Source organism: Leuciscus leuciscus (assembly GCF_965113295.1).
Source record: "Leuciscus leuciscus genome assembly, chromosome: 7".
NCBI lineage: Eukaryota > Metazoa > Chordata > Actinopteri > Cypriniformes > Leuciscidae > Leuciscus > Leuciscus leuciscus.
Genome location: NC_138731.1, coordinates 10,856,561 through 10,875,416, shown reverse-complemented (window position 1 = coordinate 10,875,416; position 18,856 = coordinate 10,856,561). Strand labels below are relative to the sequence as shown.

At 39.7% G+C, this 18,856-nt stretch overlaps 2 protein-coding genes across 3 annotated transcripts in view; both read right to left on the bottom strand.

Annotated features, from left to right (window-relative positions):
- The window catches only part of dync1i2a (dynein, cytoplasmic 1, intermediate chain 2a), a 40,768-nt gene extending 36,174 nt beyond the window's left edge, over positions 1 to 4,594 (bottom strand). For both annotated transcript variants that reach the window (XM_082176140.1, XM_082176139.1), the window contains exons 1-3: positions 4,507 to 4,594; positions 2,266 to 2,377; positions 1,273 to 1,387 (exon numbers count right to left, since the gene is read on the bottom strand). In XM_082176140.1, the coding sequence (XP_082032266.1) occupies positions 1,273 to 1,387; positions 2,266 to 2,373 (223 nt within the window). In that variant the 5' untranslated portion in view covers positions 2,374 to 2,377; positions 4,507 to 4,594. The remainder of the gene's footprint in view (positions 1 to 1,272; positions 1,388 to 2,265; positions 2,378 to 4,506) is intronic.
- Positions 4,595 to 7,588: 2,994 nt separating this feature from the next.
- Positions 7,589 to 15,447, bottom strand: LOC309502214 (tripartite motif-containing protein 16-like protein). The gene is made up of 7 exons (XM_082174479.1): positions 15,357 to 15,447; positions 14,372 to 14,717; positions 13,935 to 14,030; positions 13,576 to 13,800; positions 11,589 to 11,748; positions 11,452 to 11,511; positions 7,589 to 9,748 (listed from the first exon to the last, which is right to left on the bottom strand). Exons 2-7 carry the CDS (start codon positions 14,711 to 14,713, stop codon positions 9,213 to 9,215), a joined length of 1,419 nt encoding a protein of 472 aa, XP_082030605.1. The 5' UTR covers positions 14,714 to 14,717; positions 15,357 to 15,447; the 3' UTR covers positions 7,589 to 9,212.
- Between the last annotated feature and the right edge of the window lie 3,409 nt (positions 15,448 to 18,856).

Sequence of the window (18,856 nt, the reverse complement as noted above, 5' to 3'; positions counted from 1 at the left end):
AGAGACAGATTTTGAATATTTAAATTTGCACAGCATAATTCTGGGGCCTAAATGAAGTCATCTTCATAGGAATCTGTGCGACAAAACTGGGGTCCCTATATCTCTCTGACTCAGAATGTATTACAAAAAGAGAAAGAGCACTTCCAAATATGTCCTATATCTCTGTGCTGCTACCTACTATTTCTATAAAGTCGAAACAATATATTTATTTGACCCAACCCTTTATTGATCTGTGCATGTGTTGTTTATATTTATTTTACCTTTTATTCATGCTGTTTTTAGAAATATTAGTTTATATTGTGCAACTTATTAAACTGGGGGTTTAATAAGTTGGGGGGTTAAACTGGGGTAAGGGGTAAAAAACTAAAACATGTCACTGTTAAAACTTCATATTTGAAAAAAAAATCTATGTAATATGGAATGTCACGTGATGGATGCATAAGACGAAACACATGGATTTCGCATTGGATTTAAGTTTGTTAAAGGGATACTCCACTTTTTTGGGATATAGGCTCATTTTACAACTCCCCCAGAGTTAAACAGTTGAGTTTTACCATTTTCGAATCCATTCAGCCGAACTCCGGGTCTGGCGGTAACACTTTTAGCATAGCTTAGCATAGATCATTGAATCGGACAGGACCATTAGCATCTCTCTCAAAAAAATGACCAAAGAGTTTCGATATTTTTCCTATTTAAAACTTGACTCTTCTGTAGTTACATCGTGTACTAAGACCGACGGAAAATGTAAAGTTGCGATTTTCTAGGCTGATATGGCTAGGAACTATACTCTCATTCCTGCGTAATAATCAAGAAACTTTGCTGCCGTACCATGAGTCCAGCAGGCGTAATGATATGACGCAGCGCCTGAAAATAGTCCCCAGCTCAGTAACTTCCAACGTGACCGGGACTAAGTTTGTCTAACCTATTAGACTTATTGTCATATCATTACACCTGCTGCACTCATGGTACGGCAGTGAAGTTTCTTGATACAATGCTTGTATTCGTGATGCGCTGAACAATATAAAGCTGCCGACTTTAGAAGTCACCTATGAGTAAGTGGTGCTTCATGCATTGATAAACTACTGATAATGGACAATTTGCTTTGCCCATAAAATCCTGCCAAATTTCCGCTAACGTGACTGCACTTGTAGGATCAATTGTGGCCTAATAATATACCAAAAATAAGTTATTATTATTGAACATTGGCAGGAGGGGTCGTCTCACCGTTCAGAGTTTGATATCTTAGGACAGGTAAATCTGAAACTGTCCTACCCGCAGGTGTGTCTGACGTGATGCCCATACTCTGCAGAAGAGCATCAGCCTCTCTGCGCTTCTTCTCCAGGTCCGAATCATCCTGCTGCGGGACGGCCTCCTTCTTCAGCTCAGCCTGACACAAACACAGTCGATCAAACACTTCATTCAAAAACTAACTTTCTATTGTTCCCAAAGAACAAAAACCAGCAATCTGACCCGGTTTACTTCCGCCAGGACCCCTCCTTCAGCATTTACTCAATTTCGACACAAATTGTAGTGTTGATTGCATTCATCAAGCTCAACCCTGTTTATCTTACTATAACTTTAACAATCAAACTAAAAAAAATTATATATTATGTATTATGCCTGAAAATATGCAGATAGTGCTGAAGATCCTGGTGGATTCATCGCTTCAACAACATTGCTTCATATTACCATGACATATGTTAACCAGTGTAAATGTCGAGTATTGTTTCTAATCTATCGCAGTTATGCACAGTATAGTATAAAAGCATACTATGCACACTAAAGACAAGCTGTTTTACAGACACATCTCAGAGCAACAGACCTCTGGCATGTGTGAATGAATGCACATAAAGTGGAACTTATTCTGGTATTTTAAAGGGATAGTTCACCCAAAAATCAAAATTATGTCATCATTTACTCTCCCTCAAGTTGTTTCAAACCTGTATACATTTCTTTTTTTCTGCGGAACACTAAAGAAGATATTTTGAAGAATATTATGGTATTATGGAATAATATTATAATTATAATATGGGTAACCAAACAGCTGATGGACCCCGTTGACTTACATAGTGTCTTTTTCTCCATACTATGGAAGTAAATGGGGTCCAACTATCTGGTTACTGACATTCTTCAAAATATCTTCTTTTGTGTTCAAGAGATGAAAGAAATGTATACAGGTTTGGAACAACTTGAGTGAGAGCAAATGATGACAGAATTTTCATTTTTGGGTGAGCTATCCCTTTAATGCAAGTAAAACGTCTGTACCTCTTTTTTCTTGCGTTCCTCCTCCTTTCTCTTCTTCTCCTCTCTTATCTGAGCCAAGCGTTGTTTCTTTCGCTCAAGCTCAGCCTTCAGCTCACTTTTATCTGACATGATGCTTCACAAAACACACACACACACACACAAAGAAAAGTTAGTGTCAGGAAGCCAGAATATATGTGTTATGCAAGGTTTTTCTGTATAATGTGCATTCAAAATGATTACATCTACAATTATTTAGAGAGACAATGTCAAAAAAGGAAAAACAGCCCGTTTTTTTTTATTTTATATTTAACCTTTAGATAATAAAAAAAAATAGTTTGCATATGTGTTTTTGTTGAGTATCATATTGATTACATAAGGTTTTTTTTGGCTAATATAGTTTTTTTTGGGGGGGGGCTAATATAGTTTGATATAGTGAGAATATGAAGCTCATTCTCGAGGAGGAAAAAAACACATTTTATTCAGAGGCACAAACTGAGCAAAAAAATTCTAATTTATTTATATGGCCAAAAAGTAAAATTGTGATTGTAATGCAAATCAGTGAGATCTTCATAAGCAGGCTACTTACATACAATGCATATAAATACAAGTCGTCACTCTATATCTGCTATTAAAATAATGTCTCAGTAAGATGATATTTAAATGCTTAGTTTTATGATCAAAGCTCTGTAGTTTTTGTTGTGGGGGCAAAACATATATAACGCAATGCAATACAATGATGATTGAGAGATGAACAAATACATCCTCAAAAGCCTGAGGTATCATATAAAAAAAATATGTATGTTCATCTTCAATATTACTTACAACATAAATGTTATTCTTTTGTCTACTTCTTAAGATTTCACAGCAAAAAGACTTGTGTACAACAACCTGAGGCGGTTATACTTGATAAAAAGTATGAATTATCAACTAGCCTATATATATGTTAATGTAGAGGCTTTAGAATTGTGTATCAAATATGATATAGTAGGCTTTTAAAAATGTACTGCTGAATTACAGTAACACACAACCTCGGGTGTGACTTATTTCTATTTACATTCTCAGCAAACAGTAAGAGAAAAGCGTAAGGCGCTGAGGGAAAGAAGACACCCTTCCTTCACCTAGTCTCGTCTCAGGCTCTTCAGACAGATGTACAGGAGTCGTGTGTGTGTATCTCAAAGACCGCTCTGAATGACCACATTAATGCACTTGAAACGGACTAGTTTAGTCCAGTAACCAGGCCAGTTTCCACTGGAGACTCCAGCACTGTCTGAGTCCTGATACAGAAACATCACGCCACAACTCGTGATCTTAGGAGGAGTTCACAGCACAATATAACCACTGTTAAACTCAACACTTTAAAAACAGAGTCACACAAGATCATTTTAGTAATTTCAGCATAAAAGAAGCACTTCTTTCAACCAACTTCCTGAACGATCTCAAGTGGCAAAACATACTGATCTTTTCGCAGAATTATATTGTTCTTCTTCATTCTTGTGCAAAGACTTTAACAGAAGTTTTTGTGAATTTAAGTGAATATATTTAGTCATTTCTCCTCGAGTTCATCACATTAACTATGAACATCTTTCCACTTACATCTGACAAGATCGCACAACATTACATCTAATGTTTTGAATGACACTGCATGTGAATGTGTTTATACAATACAATGGCATTTATGCAATTTAGGCTTGAATTAACTGTCCAAGTCTAGAATTATCAGCATTTTCAGTGTAATTTATAGCAAAGAGAGCAGAGACACAGATCGATCTTTCAGCAACTCATGGGATCATAATATGCATTAATAATGATAATAATATCATTGTTTGTTTAGGCACTACAAAACTGAAAGTCCAATAATCTATTTCAAGTCTGTGTACACTTCTCTGATTCTGAGAGCACATAAACATTTACTGTAATCCATTTTAAAGCGGATTAATCTGAATGAGATTAACTTCTGCCTTCTCACAGCAGAAACAACAAAACATCAACCACACAGTCTTACAGCATGCATGTTATATATATATATATATATATATATATATATATATATATATATATATATATATATATATATATAACACAGAGGACTTTAATGTGTGTTACTGCCATCTGATTCACAGTAGTAGCAGCCCCAGTAAAACCCTACCGCTGGACTACACCCAACACATTAAAAGTGACATACTGAAGGATAAACAGTTGATTTGTATTATAAACATACTGCTGAAATGTTTTCTCCTATCTGAAAGCATGTTGTGAACAGACCTGGTGGTGTTTATTGCCTGCAGAAAGCGATGCTTTTGTTGCACTGATCAGTTTCCGGGTGCGCGGATGCGGAGGAGGCGCGGCTGACGGGTGCCGGGGAGGATCAATATAACCGAATGTCAAAAACGCGATTGTTTTCTCAAAGATGTAAAAAAAAAAAAAAAAAAGGAAAGAGTAATGCTAAAATTCTCCATTAAAAGAAAACAGCAAACATTACAGTTATTGCTTTTTTGCTTTTTGTTAACTCATTGCTATATTTTACAGTTATTACCCTCTGGGGGCATATAGGCTACCATGTAGGTTATATTGGTATATATTGTGTGAACATATTTATGCTTTTATTTAATTTTATATTTCAATTTCTTTTTTATAAATCCCGATACGTGTGGGAAAAATTGCGACACTGCGACGTTTATACATCCGGCCTCTGGTCCCTGGACTGGAAACCATTGGGTTAGTGCTTGAAATGTCTGGCTTGAGTCCAAGCAGGGAAGAACACAGAGTCTAGTACTGCACATTCCACCTGACCATTTTATTCTGCCATTGCAGCAAGAAGCAGAAGATAGAGATGCAGAAGATAATGTGTGGTTTCTTTTCTTTCTTTCTTTTTCAAAGAACAAGAAAGTATGAAATGCTTAAAAACAGGACAAATATTAAACTACACAAAGGTGTGTATGTACATGATTAAACATATGAAAAGACTGCATCTGAAAAATCTAATGTCTTCAGGACTGCTTAAAAATGACAGGCAGGTGTGTGTTTGATTAGGGTTGGACTAGTATCCAGTATCATTCCTATCCCTGATCTATACCAATGTAAGTGTTTATAAATCTAACAGAATGCTGTAATGATTGGTAGATGTACAGAGTGCACAACCTACTTTTTTGACTTTCTCAGTTTGTAAATCCACTTGGGGTTCAGAGTATTTATTCCACATTAATTCCACAGGTGCTACATGTGGTTTTGTTTAATTATTAGAGTGTATATATCTTTTCTTTATTTACCCCAAAAGAATGGAAGTGAAATGTGACAAACACACCATAGGTGAGGCACATTGTAACATGATCATATGAAAATGTCAGTTTTATGAGCGAAATATTTTCTCAATAAAGTAACATTATTAACCTTTTCATATAAAATAATGTTTTTTTTTAAATAAATAAAAATAAACTCATTTTTGGAGTGTTAGGGGTTAACAGTTTAGGACCCAAGGACCTGGGGCCTCATGTACAAAGACTTGCGTTGAATTCATACTAAAACATTGCGTACGGACAAAGCTGTAAATGTGCGTACGCAAAAAAAACCCCATATGTATGAATCTCTGCGTACGAAGGATCCCACGCATATTCTCTTTGTACATCCCAATTAACGTAAAATTGAGCGCACATGCACGAGCACAGCGCCCCACCCAGTCTCCTCCCTTAATTAAATTAATTTAAATATGGTAATGAGTCCACTTTGGCAAAAGAAAGCAGTAAGAAAATGGCAGCAAGAAACGAAACTTTACAGAGAGTGAATTGGAGGTGCTACTATCGGAGGTAGAAACAAAAAAAAAAATATTTTATTTGGAACTTTGTCCTCCGGAATAAATAACAAAAGGAAAAAATATGAGTGGGAGAGTTTGGCTGATGCCGTCAATGCGGTGGGATCTGAAAGTCGCACTGTAGAGTAGACTGAGTACAGTTGAGACACTTTTTGCGTTTTGATTTTTCACACAAAAATAGACACTGAAAAGAAGTGAATTTCCACATGACACGCCACATGACATTTCATTAGCTTGTAGACTAAGATATTATCAATCAATAATACCCACAACAAGTAGTTTATATTTTCTACAATTAGCTCATAAAAATAAGGTGCCCATATGTGGTACAGTTGAGACAGTGCATGGTACAGTTGAGACACCCATTTTTAATGATGTGAAGGTAACTAACCATTCATTGTAAATATAAAAAATAAAGACAAATAAAGAAAATAACAATTGGGCAACATTTTTGTTTATTCATCCATTTATATTCATTCATTTTATTTAAATTAGCACTGGTTAAAATGTATAAAGCAGGAACAAGATATGTAACAATATTTATTAATAATACACAGTTTAAATATCACAAATATCAAATTTTATTTTCATTTGCGTCCTATGCTGGCTAATTACGACGTTTAACCTGTTATCATAACACTGAACAACTAAACAGTGTGTTTCCTAATAGAACTCTATCGGGGGTACAGTAGATATGTGTCTCAACTATCCCCCGCTGGACACCTCGCACATTTCTCTAGATTTTGCAATTACCTTGCATGACACAATACCATGAAATACAGAATAACGTTTGTGGTGATACCAGTTACGTTTAACAGTCACATAAGGATAATAAGCTATTCATTGTGGAGAGTGCATGGTGAAGTGAACGTCATTTCTTAGAAAAAAAAACTTTTCCCAATATCTTCGGATCGGAGATGCGTCCGTTGTTCATATTTCCCACGATCAAAGAGGACACTAATACGCACGTGCACAGCAAAAAAAAAAAAAAAAAACACAACTTGTGCTTGCTGCGAACGCAAGTTATTTAAGGTGTCTCAACTGTACACATCTATCAACTGTAAACAGTCTACCCTAAATGACCTTAAAAAGAAATGGTCTGATATAAAGGTGGACATTAAACCAAAGCTGTCATTGCCATAAACTAAGGGTTGTATCAATTTGCATGCTTTTATATGTTCTTACTTAATTGCATAATTGATAGAATATTCCCATAAGGCTCGTGTGACAATATATGTCAATTATTTTATAAATTTATAGCAATGCTTCCCACAGGTGGTGGTGCGATAGACTTGTAGAACAATTCGTTGTGTAATGTTTGCAACTTCACTTCATTGCCTGTAAGAGTCTTGGAGGACTCTTGAGAAATGTACGTACGCCAGACATGAAATTGGCGTGGAGGAACGCACATTCTCGCGTTAATTTCACTGTTAGTACATACGACCGTGAGCGTGAAAGCTGGCGTAAGCAAAGTTTTTGTGCGTACGCAAGATTGATACATGAGGCCCCAGATGCTTGAAAGAAGACCCGGAGTCAGAATTATAAAAAATTGAAGAAAAGTTTTACTGAAGATATTTTGTAGTTTCATCAGCAGAAGTTCAGCTTCAAGACTCACACAGGAGTGCGTAGGCCGCCCCGCTTACAGTTACAAAGATCACAGCAGTTATACCCTACACCAAGGTCTAAGCTACGTCATTGCTTACAGGTTGAATGATTCTCATTGGCTAAGAAATAGATAAACAGAGACATTTTCCACACATATACAGATAGACTGAAGCATATCTCCATAGATTATGCGGCTGACACTCGGACTCTGAAGTTAGGCACGTCGTGATCTTCCAGGTCACAGATTTGGGTTGCTGGGTGCCAGCATGTCCCGGACAAGAACTCAGTCAATCTCCAATAATGCCAGTGGTTCCTTAACCTGTAACCAAGAAGACACACTGACACACAGCTTTTCCAAGGTTGGATTTGGCCAGGCTCTAACTATAAACAGGAGAGTCGTCTCAAAACATCAAGATAACAAGTTCTTTCTCTCAGGATAGGACACTTTAGTCTAAATGGAAAATATAGGCTTTAACTGACAAATGGTCCCTTAAACTATACACTTCAATGACCCCGTGTTTAACACGTTGAAGACCTTTCTCAAACACAAAACCAGTCCCTATTTCATTTCTGGACACTGGGATAAATAGGCAAGCACTGTTACGGCATTCAGATATCAAATACAGACATTAGAGAATACATGAAAAGAACATTAAAGGTAATCACACTGGTAACTTCTATAACAAAGTAAAATCTCCAGAGAAGTCATTCAACTCATTTGATATTTAGAAGGAGAAATATTGATTAGTACCTTGATTATAATCACTCATTACATATACATTGAAGCAGCAGTTGATCCCAATCCACCGACTTCAGGAGTTTGACAATGAACACTGCATAACACATCTGTACAGCATAATTCAAAACAATGTGGGCAAAAAGATGAAGAAACGCATTCAGAAAAACACAGAGCTGAACAAAACACACTCCTCCCCCCCTCCACACACAGCTCTCACAGAACAGGACACAAACAGACGAACCAGAATGCGTTACATGTCTTTGCTTTACATTGAACTCTCAGTATTTGTTCACCTGTTTCTCATGGTTTATCAATAGAATTCATTAAAGCAATTAATGTGAATTATATCTCTAACGTCATAACCGCTAGTTCTAACAGCGGGGCACATTGTAACAACATGCTCCATCTGCGCAACAGGGATTTTAACCTGGCTAGTGTCTTCTGCTAGTTAGCTAAGCATTAAAGAAGTATCTAAACTTTTAAATAACAGAACAGAGATTAAAGTAGCAGATTTGTCTTGTTTTAAATAAACATTAAAACTGAATAACGCTTAACTTAACCACTTAACTTCAGTAAGTTGGCTATAGTAAAGAAATTGCTGAAGATTTCTGAAGATTTTTTTCTTTGGTGTTGATATGACAACTAGTAAATACACTAAGTTTCGAACATTATTCTAATGAGAACATTTTACTTTGTTACTTTACGTGTTGAAATACTTGACTTAATAATTTACTAAACACCATAATATCTCACTGTTCCCGATTTATCATGCAACTCAAAGCCACATTGTAGTAATATTTGCAGTCAGCTTTCTGTAATCTACAGTGTTAGATCGCACAGTTTTACTGCTGTCCCATTTATAACCCCAAACCCAGGATAGAGCGGCTGAGTGAATGTGGCCTGGACTCTGTGGATGAGGGTCATTGTGTCGGAGACGCTGTAGAAGGACAGAGTTCCTGCACTGTGATCCACATACACTCCTATCCTACTGCTGATGAAGGGCACAAGGAGTTCAGTATGACTGTCACTGTGAATGAATGAGCATCTGGAGGTAGAGCAGATCAAACTCCAGGACTGATCATTATATCCGAACACACACTCATCTCTCTGTGCCTTCCTCTTGATGTACATATAAGACACTGATATACCCACAAATCCACTCCCACTCCACTCAAGCTCCCAGTAACAGCGTCCACACACACTCTCTCTGCACAACACCTGAGGATAATAATGAAATCTGTCTGGATGATCAGGATACTGCTGGACACTGGCAGTGAAAGTCGCCACTCTGTTCTCCTCAGACAGATGGAGGTGTTTATTCGCTGTGTTTGGATCTAGAGTGAACTGGCTGGAATCTGATGGAGATAAAACACAAAATTATTTATTCATCCTCCATTTTGGTGTGTCAATAGCTTCATCCCCCTTATTTTTAAGCACATTTTGTGATATGACACAAAATGCAAACACCAAGATGCGCATAAATTTAAAAAAATATGCATTAAAAACTTAGGCACTCAATTGAGGCTAATTATTTTTTTTATCCAATAAGAAAACATGCGCATGATAACCTACAATGGAAACACATTTACTGAATAAATTCCTTGATGTCCATCAAAAAAGACAGGTGACTTTGGGGAATGGGACGCCATAACTGGACTAACCAGCGGATCTCGTTGCACAGCATCTGATTCTGAAATGTTATTTTGGTCATTCTGAAATGCCTGAGCCAAAGTCTGTCGTCAAAGTGGTTCGGTGTAAGTACCTCCCAGAACTGTCTCACACAACTACGTTTGAAAACAGCAGGCATTCTCCTCCGAAAGCAAGATAACATGACTGAAAAACCCCACAGTGAATTCTACTGCAGCAATGTCTCGCTTACTCCCTGAATGAGGGAACGGAGACGTTACGTCGAATGACTGATGCATTGAGGTCTCACTTGGGAGCCCAATCACCTTTGAGTGGCAACAAAACGGGCCAATGGACACTGGCGAGTTAGATTTGCATGGCAAGCCACTACACCGAAAATACGGGTATATAAGCTTGCTGGCAACTCACTCATTTAGGTTTGTGCTGAGGAGCTGAGAGGGGTGCAGGCATTCAGGGATACAGGGTTGTGGCAGGTGGGACGTAACGTCCCCGTTCCCGCCTTCAGTGAATAAGGGTTAGGACCTCATGTTCAACGTTACGCATTGAGGTCCCTATGGAAAGCACCACAACCGCTGACCCTTCCCAGTGCCCCCTGTAAGTCGGACAGACCTCCGTACTTGGTGGGATGGAAGGACAGGACTGTCTAAGGGGAAGGTCGATAGCTGCTGTTTGTTGGATGTTACCTGTGCTTGCTCCTTTGGGAAACTGCTGTTTTTATTGTTGAAGCGCCCAGGGATGAAATCACCGCACTTATCTGTGCAAGTTTGCTCTTTTTAGGCGAAAACACAGCTAAATGTGCCCTCTCTCCAACTGAAGAAGCTTCTCCCACTCAATGCAAAGGCGAATGGCAGATCGCTGTAACAAATCCACTCAGCTCCGAAGCAAAAACCTGAATGAGTGAGTTGCAGGCAAGCTTATATACATGTATGTCCGGGGGAGTGGCTTGTCATGCAAATCTAACTCGCCAATGTCCATTGGCCCATTTTGTTACCATCGAAGGTGATTGGGCTCCCAAGTGAGACCCCAATGCATCAGTCAATCAACGTGATGTTGAACTTGACTGACTGAAAGGGAACTTTTTTCACAGGTTTATCAGGAAGTGACAATTTTGTTCCTTGCGACTTGCTGGATGGAGATGGTGCTTTATGCGCAATTGTTTTATGCGATATTCCAATTTTGTGCATAAGCTAAATTCACAACTTTGGATGGAAACAATCACTGAGAAATCCCTACCACTAATGCACAGACAAGCGGAGAGTAAACAAACAGTAAAAGGCATATTACTGTTGGACTGAAATACCAAAAATGGCCACACAAATATCTGTATTGTGAGGACATCCCAATTGTCTTTGTAACATAGCCTACTTAATAATATTTTAATGAAAATGTAAATGTAATCATTGTGTCTTACATTGCAGGAACTCCTCCCTGATCTTGGGTTCATTGGTGGGAATGATTTCAATGTATGTTACTAAAAAAATTAAACAGACATAGTTAATATAGCTCCCATTAAAAAGTCTAAGAGTTCATAAATGTCCACTACTTTACCTCTGCCAGATATCTTGTCTATCTCCTCTCTACAGAAATCCAGCAGTTTTTCTTTCAGTTGAAAGACAGACTTTCCCACATCATCAAAAGAGAGGAGAGAGCTGACAGTGATGCTGGGTACATCTGTAGATTCAGGAGGTTCAGAGAGAGAATGGAAACTCTACAGGAAGACAAAAACCTTCATGAACAGATATTTACTCTGCTTGTTTATTCAAATCATCTTGAGTGACTTGTGTATACTTAATATTCATGGGCGTCAGTTTGGTTTGAAATGTGCTGGGGACAGAGACGCATTCGGAAATGCATTTTCAGAAGTGCTGGGTACAATGATGCAATCTTTTTTTTTTTTTTTTTTTTTTTTGGTCATGTTTTGAAAGACGATGTCCTATAGCTTACTAATGTAAATAAATAAAAATGTATACAAAAATGTGATGTCCGATTCGTTTTATGAAGAAGAAGAAAGCCTTAAGTTTTCAAAAAGCATTAGACATGACCCACTATTCTGATTCATAAGTACCATGTTGACAATATGACATGACGTGTACATATTAATGTACCTAAACAATGATTACCAAATTTCTCTCTCATATTGCTCCTCATAACCACCGAAAACGGTCAAAAAATCGAACCAAAAGTCAAATTATTATGGACGTAATCTGACATTAAGCGTTTCTGCTTCATTAGAGCCTATTGTTAGGGAAAAGCTTAACGTGGTTTAATATACCTAAACAACGATCAATGATGATCGGTGGGAAGTGGACGTACCCATCGTCCCCACCGAAATCGACACCTATGTTGATATTATATACGCTTTGTTTGCTACAGTTGTGTCTTGTATCGTTTTCATGGTGTTCTACTGGGCTGTTCAGGTCTAGTCTAGCACTTCTGTTCAAGTAGCTTCCATAGATCTGAGAAATCCAATCAGTTTAAATGGAATACAATGTAAATGTTACCCCCTCTTTCAAGACTTTGGGACTTTTTATGCTTTTTATCATCCATCAGGTTAAAATCCTAATGGTTAAGAAAAGTTATAGTGTCATCTTTTCTCAAAAAGCCGCATGAATTAATGTATCATATATGTCTGTAGCACAAACGGTGCATGATGTTTAGTTAAAGGAACACGCCGACTTTTTGGGACTTTAGCTTATTCACCGTATCCCCCAGAGTTAGATAAGTCCATACATACCCTTCTCATCTCCGTGCGTGCCGTAACTCTGTCTGACGCACCCACCGCTAGCCTAGCTTAGCACAAAGACTGGAGGTTAACGGCTCCAGCTAGCATACTGCTCCCAATAAGTGACAAAATAACGCCAACATTTTCCTATTTACATGTTGTGATTTGTATAGTCACAGTGTGTACAAATAACAAAGTCACATTAGACACAGCCATCTTCTAACCGTATACATACTGGGAACTATATTCTCAGAAGGCGAAGCACTGCTACTTTGGCGGAGTGATTTGCTCGCAGCGCCTGAGAAACCCCGTGGTGAGGAGCAGAGAGTTCGCTCAGAGTTGGAGTAAATCACTCCGCAATTCGCCTTCTGAGAATATAGTTCCCAGTATACGGTTAGAAGATGGCTGTGTCTCATGTGACTTTGTTATTTGTACACGCTGTGACTATACAAATCACAACATGTAAATAGGAAAATGTTATTTTGTCACTTATTGGGAGCAGTATGCTAGCTGGAGCTGTTTACCTCCAGTCTTTGTGCTAAGCTAGGCTAGCCCTGGGTGCGTCAGACAGAGTTACAGCACGCGCGGAGATGAGAAGGGTATGGACTTATCTAACTCTGGGGGATACGGTGAATAAGCTAAAGTCCCAAAAAGTCGGCGTGTTCCTTTAAGCACTAAAGTTTAAAACTTAGGTTAACAGTTTTTCAGCTGTGTGAGTATAACAAATTCCTCCAATAAAATAGAAATGAAAATGAAGAAAGTATCTAATGGTAAGGTGTTTCTAAAACAACATGTATTTCAGATCTCTGTTACCTTGCGGAAACGATGTGTGGGAGAAAGCAGCCCCAGCTCAGCATCTCTCCTCCTCAGATCATCAATCTCCTGCTCCAGTTGCTCCACGAGTCCTTCAGCTCGACTCACTGCGGCCTTTTCCTGATCTCTGATCCGCTGTGCCACCTTACAGCAGATCATCTCAATGTTGCCGAACAGCTCAATGAAGATCCTCTCGCTGTCCCCCACCGCTGCCTTTGCAGAGCGCTGTATAGGACACACGACACACATCACAGTCGGCTCTTTCTGTTCCCAGAGACATGGCCTGAGTAACGATAGGCTTCAGTGGGGCTGACAGATACTGACAGAGAGTCTAAACTACTGTTGTTCTCTAAACTCACCTTATGAGACTCCAAAGCCTCTCTCAACTCCTCAAGATCTTTCTCTCTCTGCTGGATTCTCTGCTGGAACTTACTCTGTCGCTCTTTTACAATCGTCTGGATATAAAAACAAGTAAAACTGTAAATGTGAGAGAGGAAAAAATATATATTTTGTGTACACTCTCAGAAAATAAAAGTACATAATTGTACCTTTAGGGGTACAATGGCTTGTCACTGGGGCTGTACCCTCAAGGGTACAGCTTTTGTACCCTTGGCATAGGCCTTTTAATGCTTGGGAACATATATGTACCTTTTTGACCCTCAAAAATACATACATATATGTACCTTGAGGTCCAATAATAAGCCCTATGGGGTACGTTAGTGTAGATTGTACCTTGGGGGACAAAAATGGATATAGTGTGAGACGGTCACGAAGCAAAGTAAGAGTTAAGGCACACCAGATGTTTTTTTCCTGGCGTTTTCTTTCCTTTCTTGCGTTTTTTTCCAGTACACATCTCCACATCTTTCGGTCGAGCAGAAACATCAGCTTGAAGTTTCATCTTCTTCAGTTGCTCCACCACTTCAGCCAGAATGGTGTTTTTATTCAGCGCAGGTCTTTCAGTGAAGGTCTGTCTGCATTGAGGACAGCTGTAGACTCCCTTCTCATCCTCCTGATCCCAGCAGCATGTAATGCAGACCTTACAGTAACTGTGTCCACAGGGAATGGCCACCGGATCATTCAGTAGATCCAGACACACTGGACAGCTGAACTGCTCCTGAGAAAAACTGGCTTCTGCCATTCCACTGTATTTACACACAGACAGTGAAAGACAGATATGACAGCCCAGTAAGTTTCATTTTCTCTGAACAGCTGAAACGGTTTCCTGGTTCTGTTTAAGAAACGTGTGCAAAAACTAACCTTAACCCTTAAACACCCTCACAGAAAACATTCTGCATTTTTACATTTACATGAAAGAAAGAAAGAAAGAAAAACACATAATTTATCATTTATAAGGTGGACTCAAACATATATGTAAAACATTTCAGGTTTTACTAACTTTGTGGGGTCATTTGGTCCTCAGGATGTATAGGTTAAACAAGTTCACTGAGGGACTTTCATATATTAGGGCATAACAATAATAAACAAAAATCATTCATTCCAAAATATGTGTAGCATTAAAAAAAAACTGGATGTAATGGTGTGAATTAAGTGAAAAAAGCAGAGAGAGAAAAAGTAACGTGGTTATTACATTGTTTTCACATTGTTTTTAACCATTTTCTATGAACTCGAAGAAACGTGTTGTTATAGCTGCAGTGCATTAACATTGAGCTTACACAACTTGAATTTAGTAAATATAATTTAGGCTAGAGTGTATTTTTTATCTTTTTTGTTGAAATATTGGTTTAATGATTTATCTGGAAACACATACTGTTCTACCCAACATGATATTTCGCCCGCATTCCGATTAAGACAGATAGGAAACTCAATGTCAAACTAATGTCTAATATAATTTTCGTAGGCTTTACCTCCTCCTCCTTCTTCTTCTTCTTCTTCTTCTTCTTCTTCTTCTTCTTCAGTAATTTGTAGTGATGTTATTATGACACTGAGGCTCCAATGTGTATCGAGTAGGCTATGCGGGGCAATTTCCAAAGAGGCTTCATATCAAGGCTTATTGTTGTCATAATATCACGTGGTCGATACCAAACGAAGCCTTGTCTGTTCAATGCATGTTTCGCTTTGCGTGTCTGTTGAACTTTACTTGGCGTCGGAATTTTAGGGACTTTTTGTAGTTTGGTGGTTTTCTCCCCTCTCTTTTTTATTACAAAGACAAATGCTATTGTTTGTATACAGAGACTGTATTTTACATCTTCAACCCCTCCCCAACCAACCCCGAGCATACTGCCTTACAGGATGCTAGTTAGTTAGGATGTTTTAAAAAAATAAATAATAATAATTAAAATAAAATAACAATTATGCAATAGTTAAATAGTAACAATATTTAAAAATGGATGGATACCACAATCAAGGTGTAACAATGATACAACAGTAAACAACATAAACCCTACATATTGACATATGTAAAGCTACCCATGCATCAAACAACACAAGAATACCATATTAGAGAGGTGTGTGAAAAAGAATAAGTTACAATATCAATGTCAATCCCATTACTAGGAAGTACATTTATGGCAGAGAAAAATTATAATAAGGGTTGCCAGACATAAGAAAATGTATGACAACCTCTAATTGAATATTTGAAGAGTTCAGATGCAAAAGCCTCTAAGTGCCATCTGAAATGTTCTTCTAGAATGATCATTTTTATAAAGCTTGTATATTTAAGTTAAGTAATTTCACTTAAATGATAATTAATAGGTAATTTGCATTGCCATTTAAGAACTTAAATATACGAGCTTGGTAAAAATGATCATTCTAGAAGAAAATTTCAGATGGCACTTACTTAGAGGCTTTTGCAACTGAACTCTTCATTTAATCTTTTCTAAGTGTAGGTATTAACATCATCAAATAATCCTGAAGCCAATGCGATGCATTAGGCGGGTTTGTAGATTTCCAGTGTAATAAACCCGTGGTGTAGTAAGGGAGTAACCATGTTTGCAAAGGCGTATGAAAAAAAAAAAGGTTCCTCCTTTAGGAACATTTTTAGTTGGTAAAATATGCATTAAACTTCCAGGACTTTTGTTGTAAATTTTACCAGCTTGTTGTCCATACAATGAGTGGAGAGGCTGCAGACCTGGAGCTGGTATACACCCCAGGCCCTGTTGTTCCTGATGCGTCCAGTAGGGGGAGGCTGCAGACCTGGAGCCGGTAGATGTTCCTGATGCGTCCAGTAGGGGGAGGCTGCAGACCTGGAGCCGGTATATGTTCCTGATGCGTCCAGTAGGGGGAGGCTGCAGACCTGGAGCCGGTAGATGTTCCTGATGCGTCCAGTAGGGGGAGGCTGCAGACCTGGAGCCGGTAGATGTTCCTGATGCGTCCAGTAGGGGGAGGTTGCAGACCTGGAGCCGGTAGATGTTCCTGATGCGTCCAGTAGGGGGAGGCTGCAGACCTGGAGCTGGTAGATGTTCCTGATGCGTCCAGTAGGGGGAGGCTGCAGACCTGGAGCCGGTAGATGTTCCTGATGCGTCCAGTAGGGGGAGGCTGCAGACCTGGAGCCGGTAGATGTTCCTGATGCGTCCAGTAGGGGGAGGCTGCAGACCTGGAGCCGGTATATGTTCCTGATGCGTCCAGTAGGGGGAGGCTGCAGACCTGGAGCCGGTAGATGTTCCTGATGCGTCCAGTAGGGGGAGGCTGCAGACCTGGAGCCGGTATATGTTCCTGATGCGTCCAGTAGGGGGAGGCTGCAGACCTGGAGCGGGTAGATGTTCCTGATGCGTCCAGTAGGGGGAGGCTGCAGACCTGGAGCTGGTAGATGTTCCTGATGCGTCCAGTAGGGGGAGGCTGCAGACCTGGAGCCGGTAGATGTTCCTGATGCGTCCAGTAGGGGGAGGCTGCAGACCTGGAGCCGGTAGATGTTCCTGATGCGTCCAGTAGGGGGAGGCTGCAGACCTGGAGCCGGTAGATGTTCCTGATGCGTCCAGTAGGGGGAGGCTGCAGACCTGGAGCCGGTATATGTTCCTGATGCGTCCAGTAGGGGGAGGCTGCAGACCTGGAGCCGGTAGATGTTCCTGATGCGTCCAGTAGGGGGAGGCTGCAGACCTGGAGCTGGTAGATGTTCCTGATGCGTCCAGTAGGGGGAGGCTGCAGACCTGGAGCCGGTAGATGTTCCTGATGCGTCCAGTAGGGGGAGGTTGCAGACCTGGAGCCGGTAGATGTTCCTGATGCGTCCAGTAGGGGGAGGTTGCAGACCTGGAGCTGGTAGATGTTCCTGATGCGTCCAGTAGGGGGAGGCTGCAGACCTGGAGCCGGTAGATGTTCCTGATGCGTCCAGTAGGGGGAGGTTGCAGACCTGGAGCCGGTAGATGTTCCTGATGCGTCCAGTAGGGGGAGGCTGCAGACCTGGAGCCGGTAGATGTTCCTGATGCGTCCAGTAGGGGGAGGTTGCAGACCTGGAGCCGGTAGATGTTCCTGATGCGTCCAGTAGGGGGAGGCTGCAGACCTGGAGCTGGTAGATGTTCCTGATGCGTCCAGTAGGGGGAGGCTGCAGACCTGGAGCCGGTAGATGTTCCTGATGCGTCCAGTAGGGGGAGGCTGCAGACCTGGAGCTGGTAGATGTTCCTGATGCGTCCAGTAGGGGGAGGCTGCAGACCTGGAGCTGGTAGATGTTCCTGATGCGTCCAGTAGGGGGAGGCTGCAGACCTGGAGTATCAGTGGATGGGTCTATAATTTATTTCGAGAGACAAAAAGTTATTGACGGTCAGGTTGATGTTCTGTCTGGCTCAAACTTGTTCCTAGTCTTCTCTACTCACTTTCAAAACGTATTTTCTTTTTAATTTTCTTTTGTTGCCTGTCTTTAGCTTGCGTGAGATGGCCTCTTCTGGTAAGACCCTGTTTACTCCTTGCATTAAAACATACTCCACATAGTTTCTGGGGCAACATTACAGTAAATATGGAAATACAGTACAGGTCAAAAGTTTGGACACATTACTATTTTTATTGTTTTTGAAAGAAGTTTCTTCTGCTCATCAAGCCTGCATTTATTTGATAAAAAATACAGGAAAAAAATGTAATATTGTGATATATTATTACAGTTTAAAATAATTGGTTTTCAATTTATTATACTTTAAATTATAATTTATTTCTGTGATGCAAAGCTGAATTTTCAGGATCATTACTGCAGTCTTTAGTGTCACATTGATATCTCAGTGACATCTAGTCTATCACATGATCCTTTAGAAATCATTCTAATATGATGATTCATTATCAAAGTTGGAAACAGTTCTGCTGCTTAATATTTTTTCATAACCTGTGATACTTTTTTAGGATA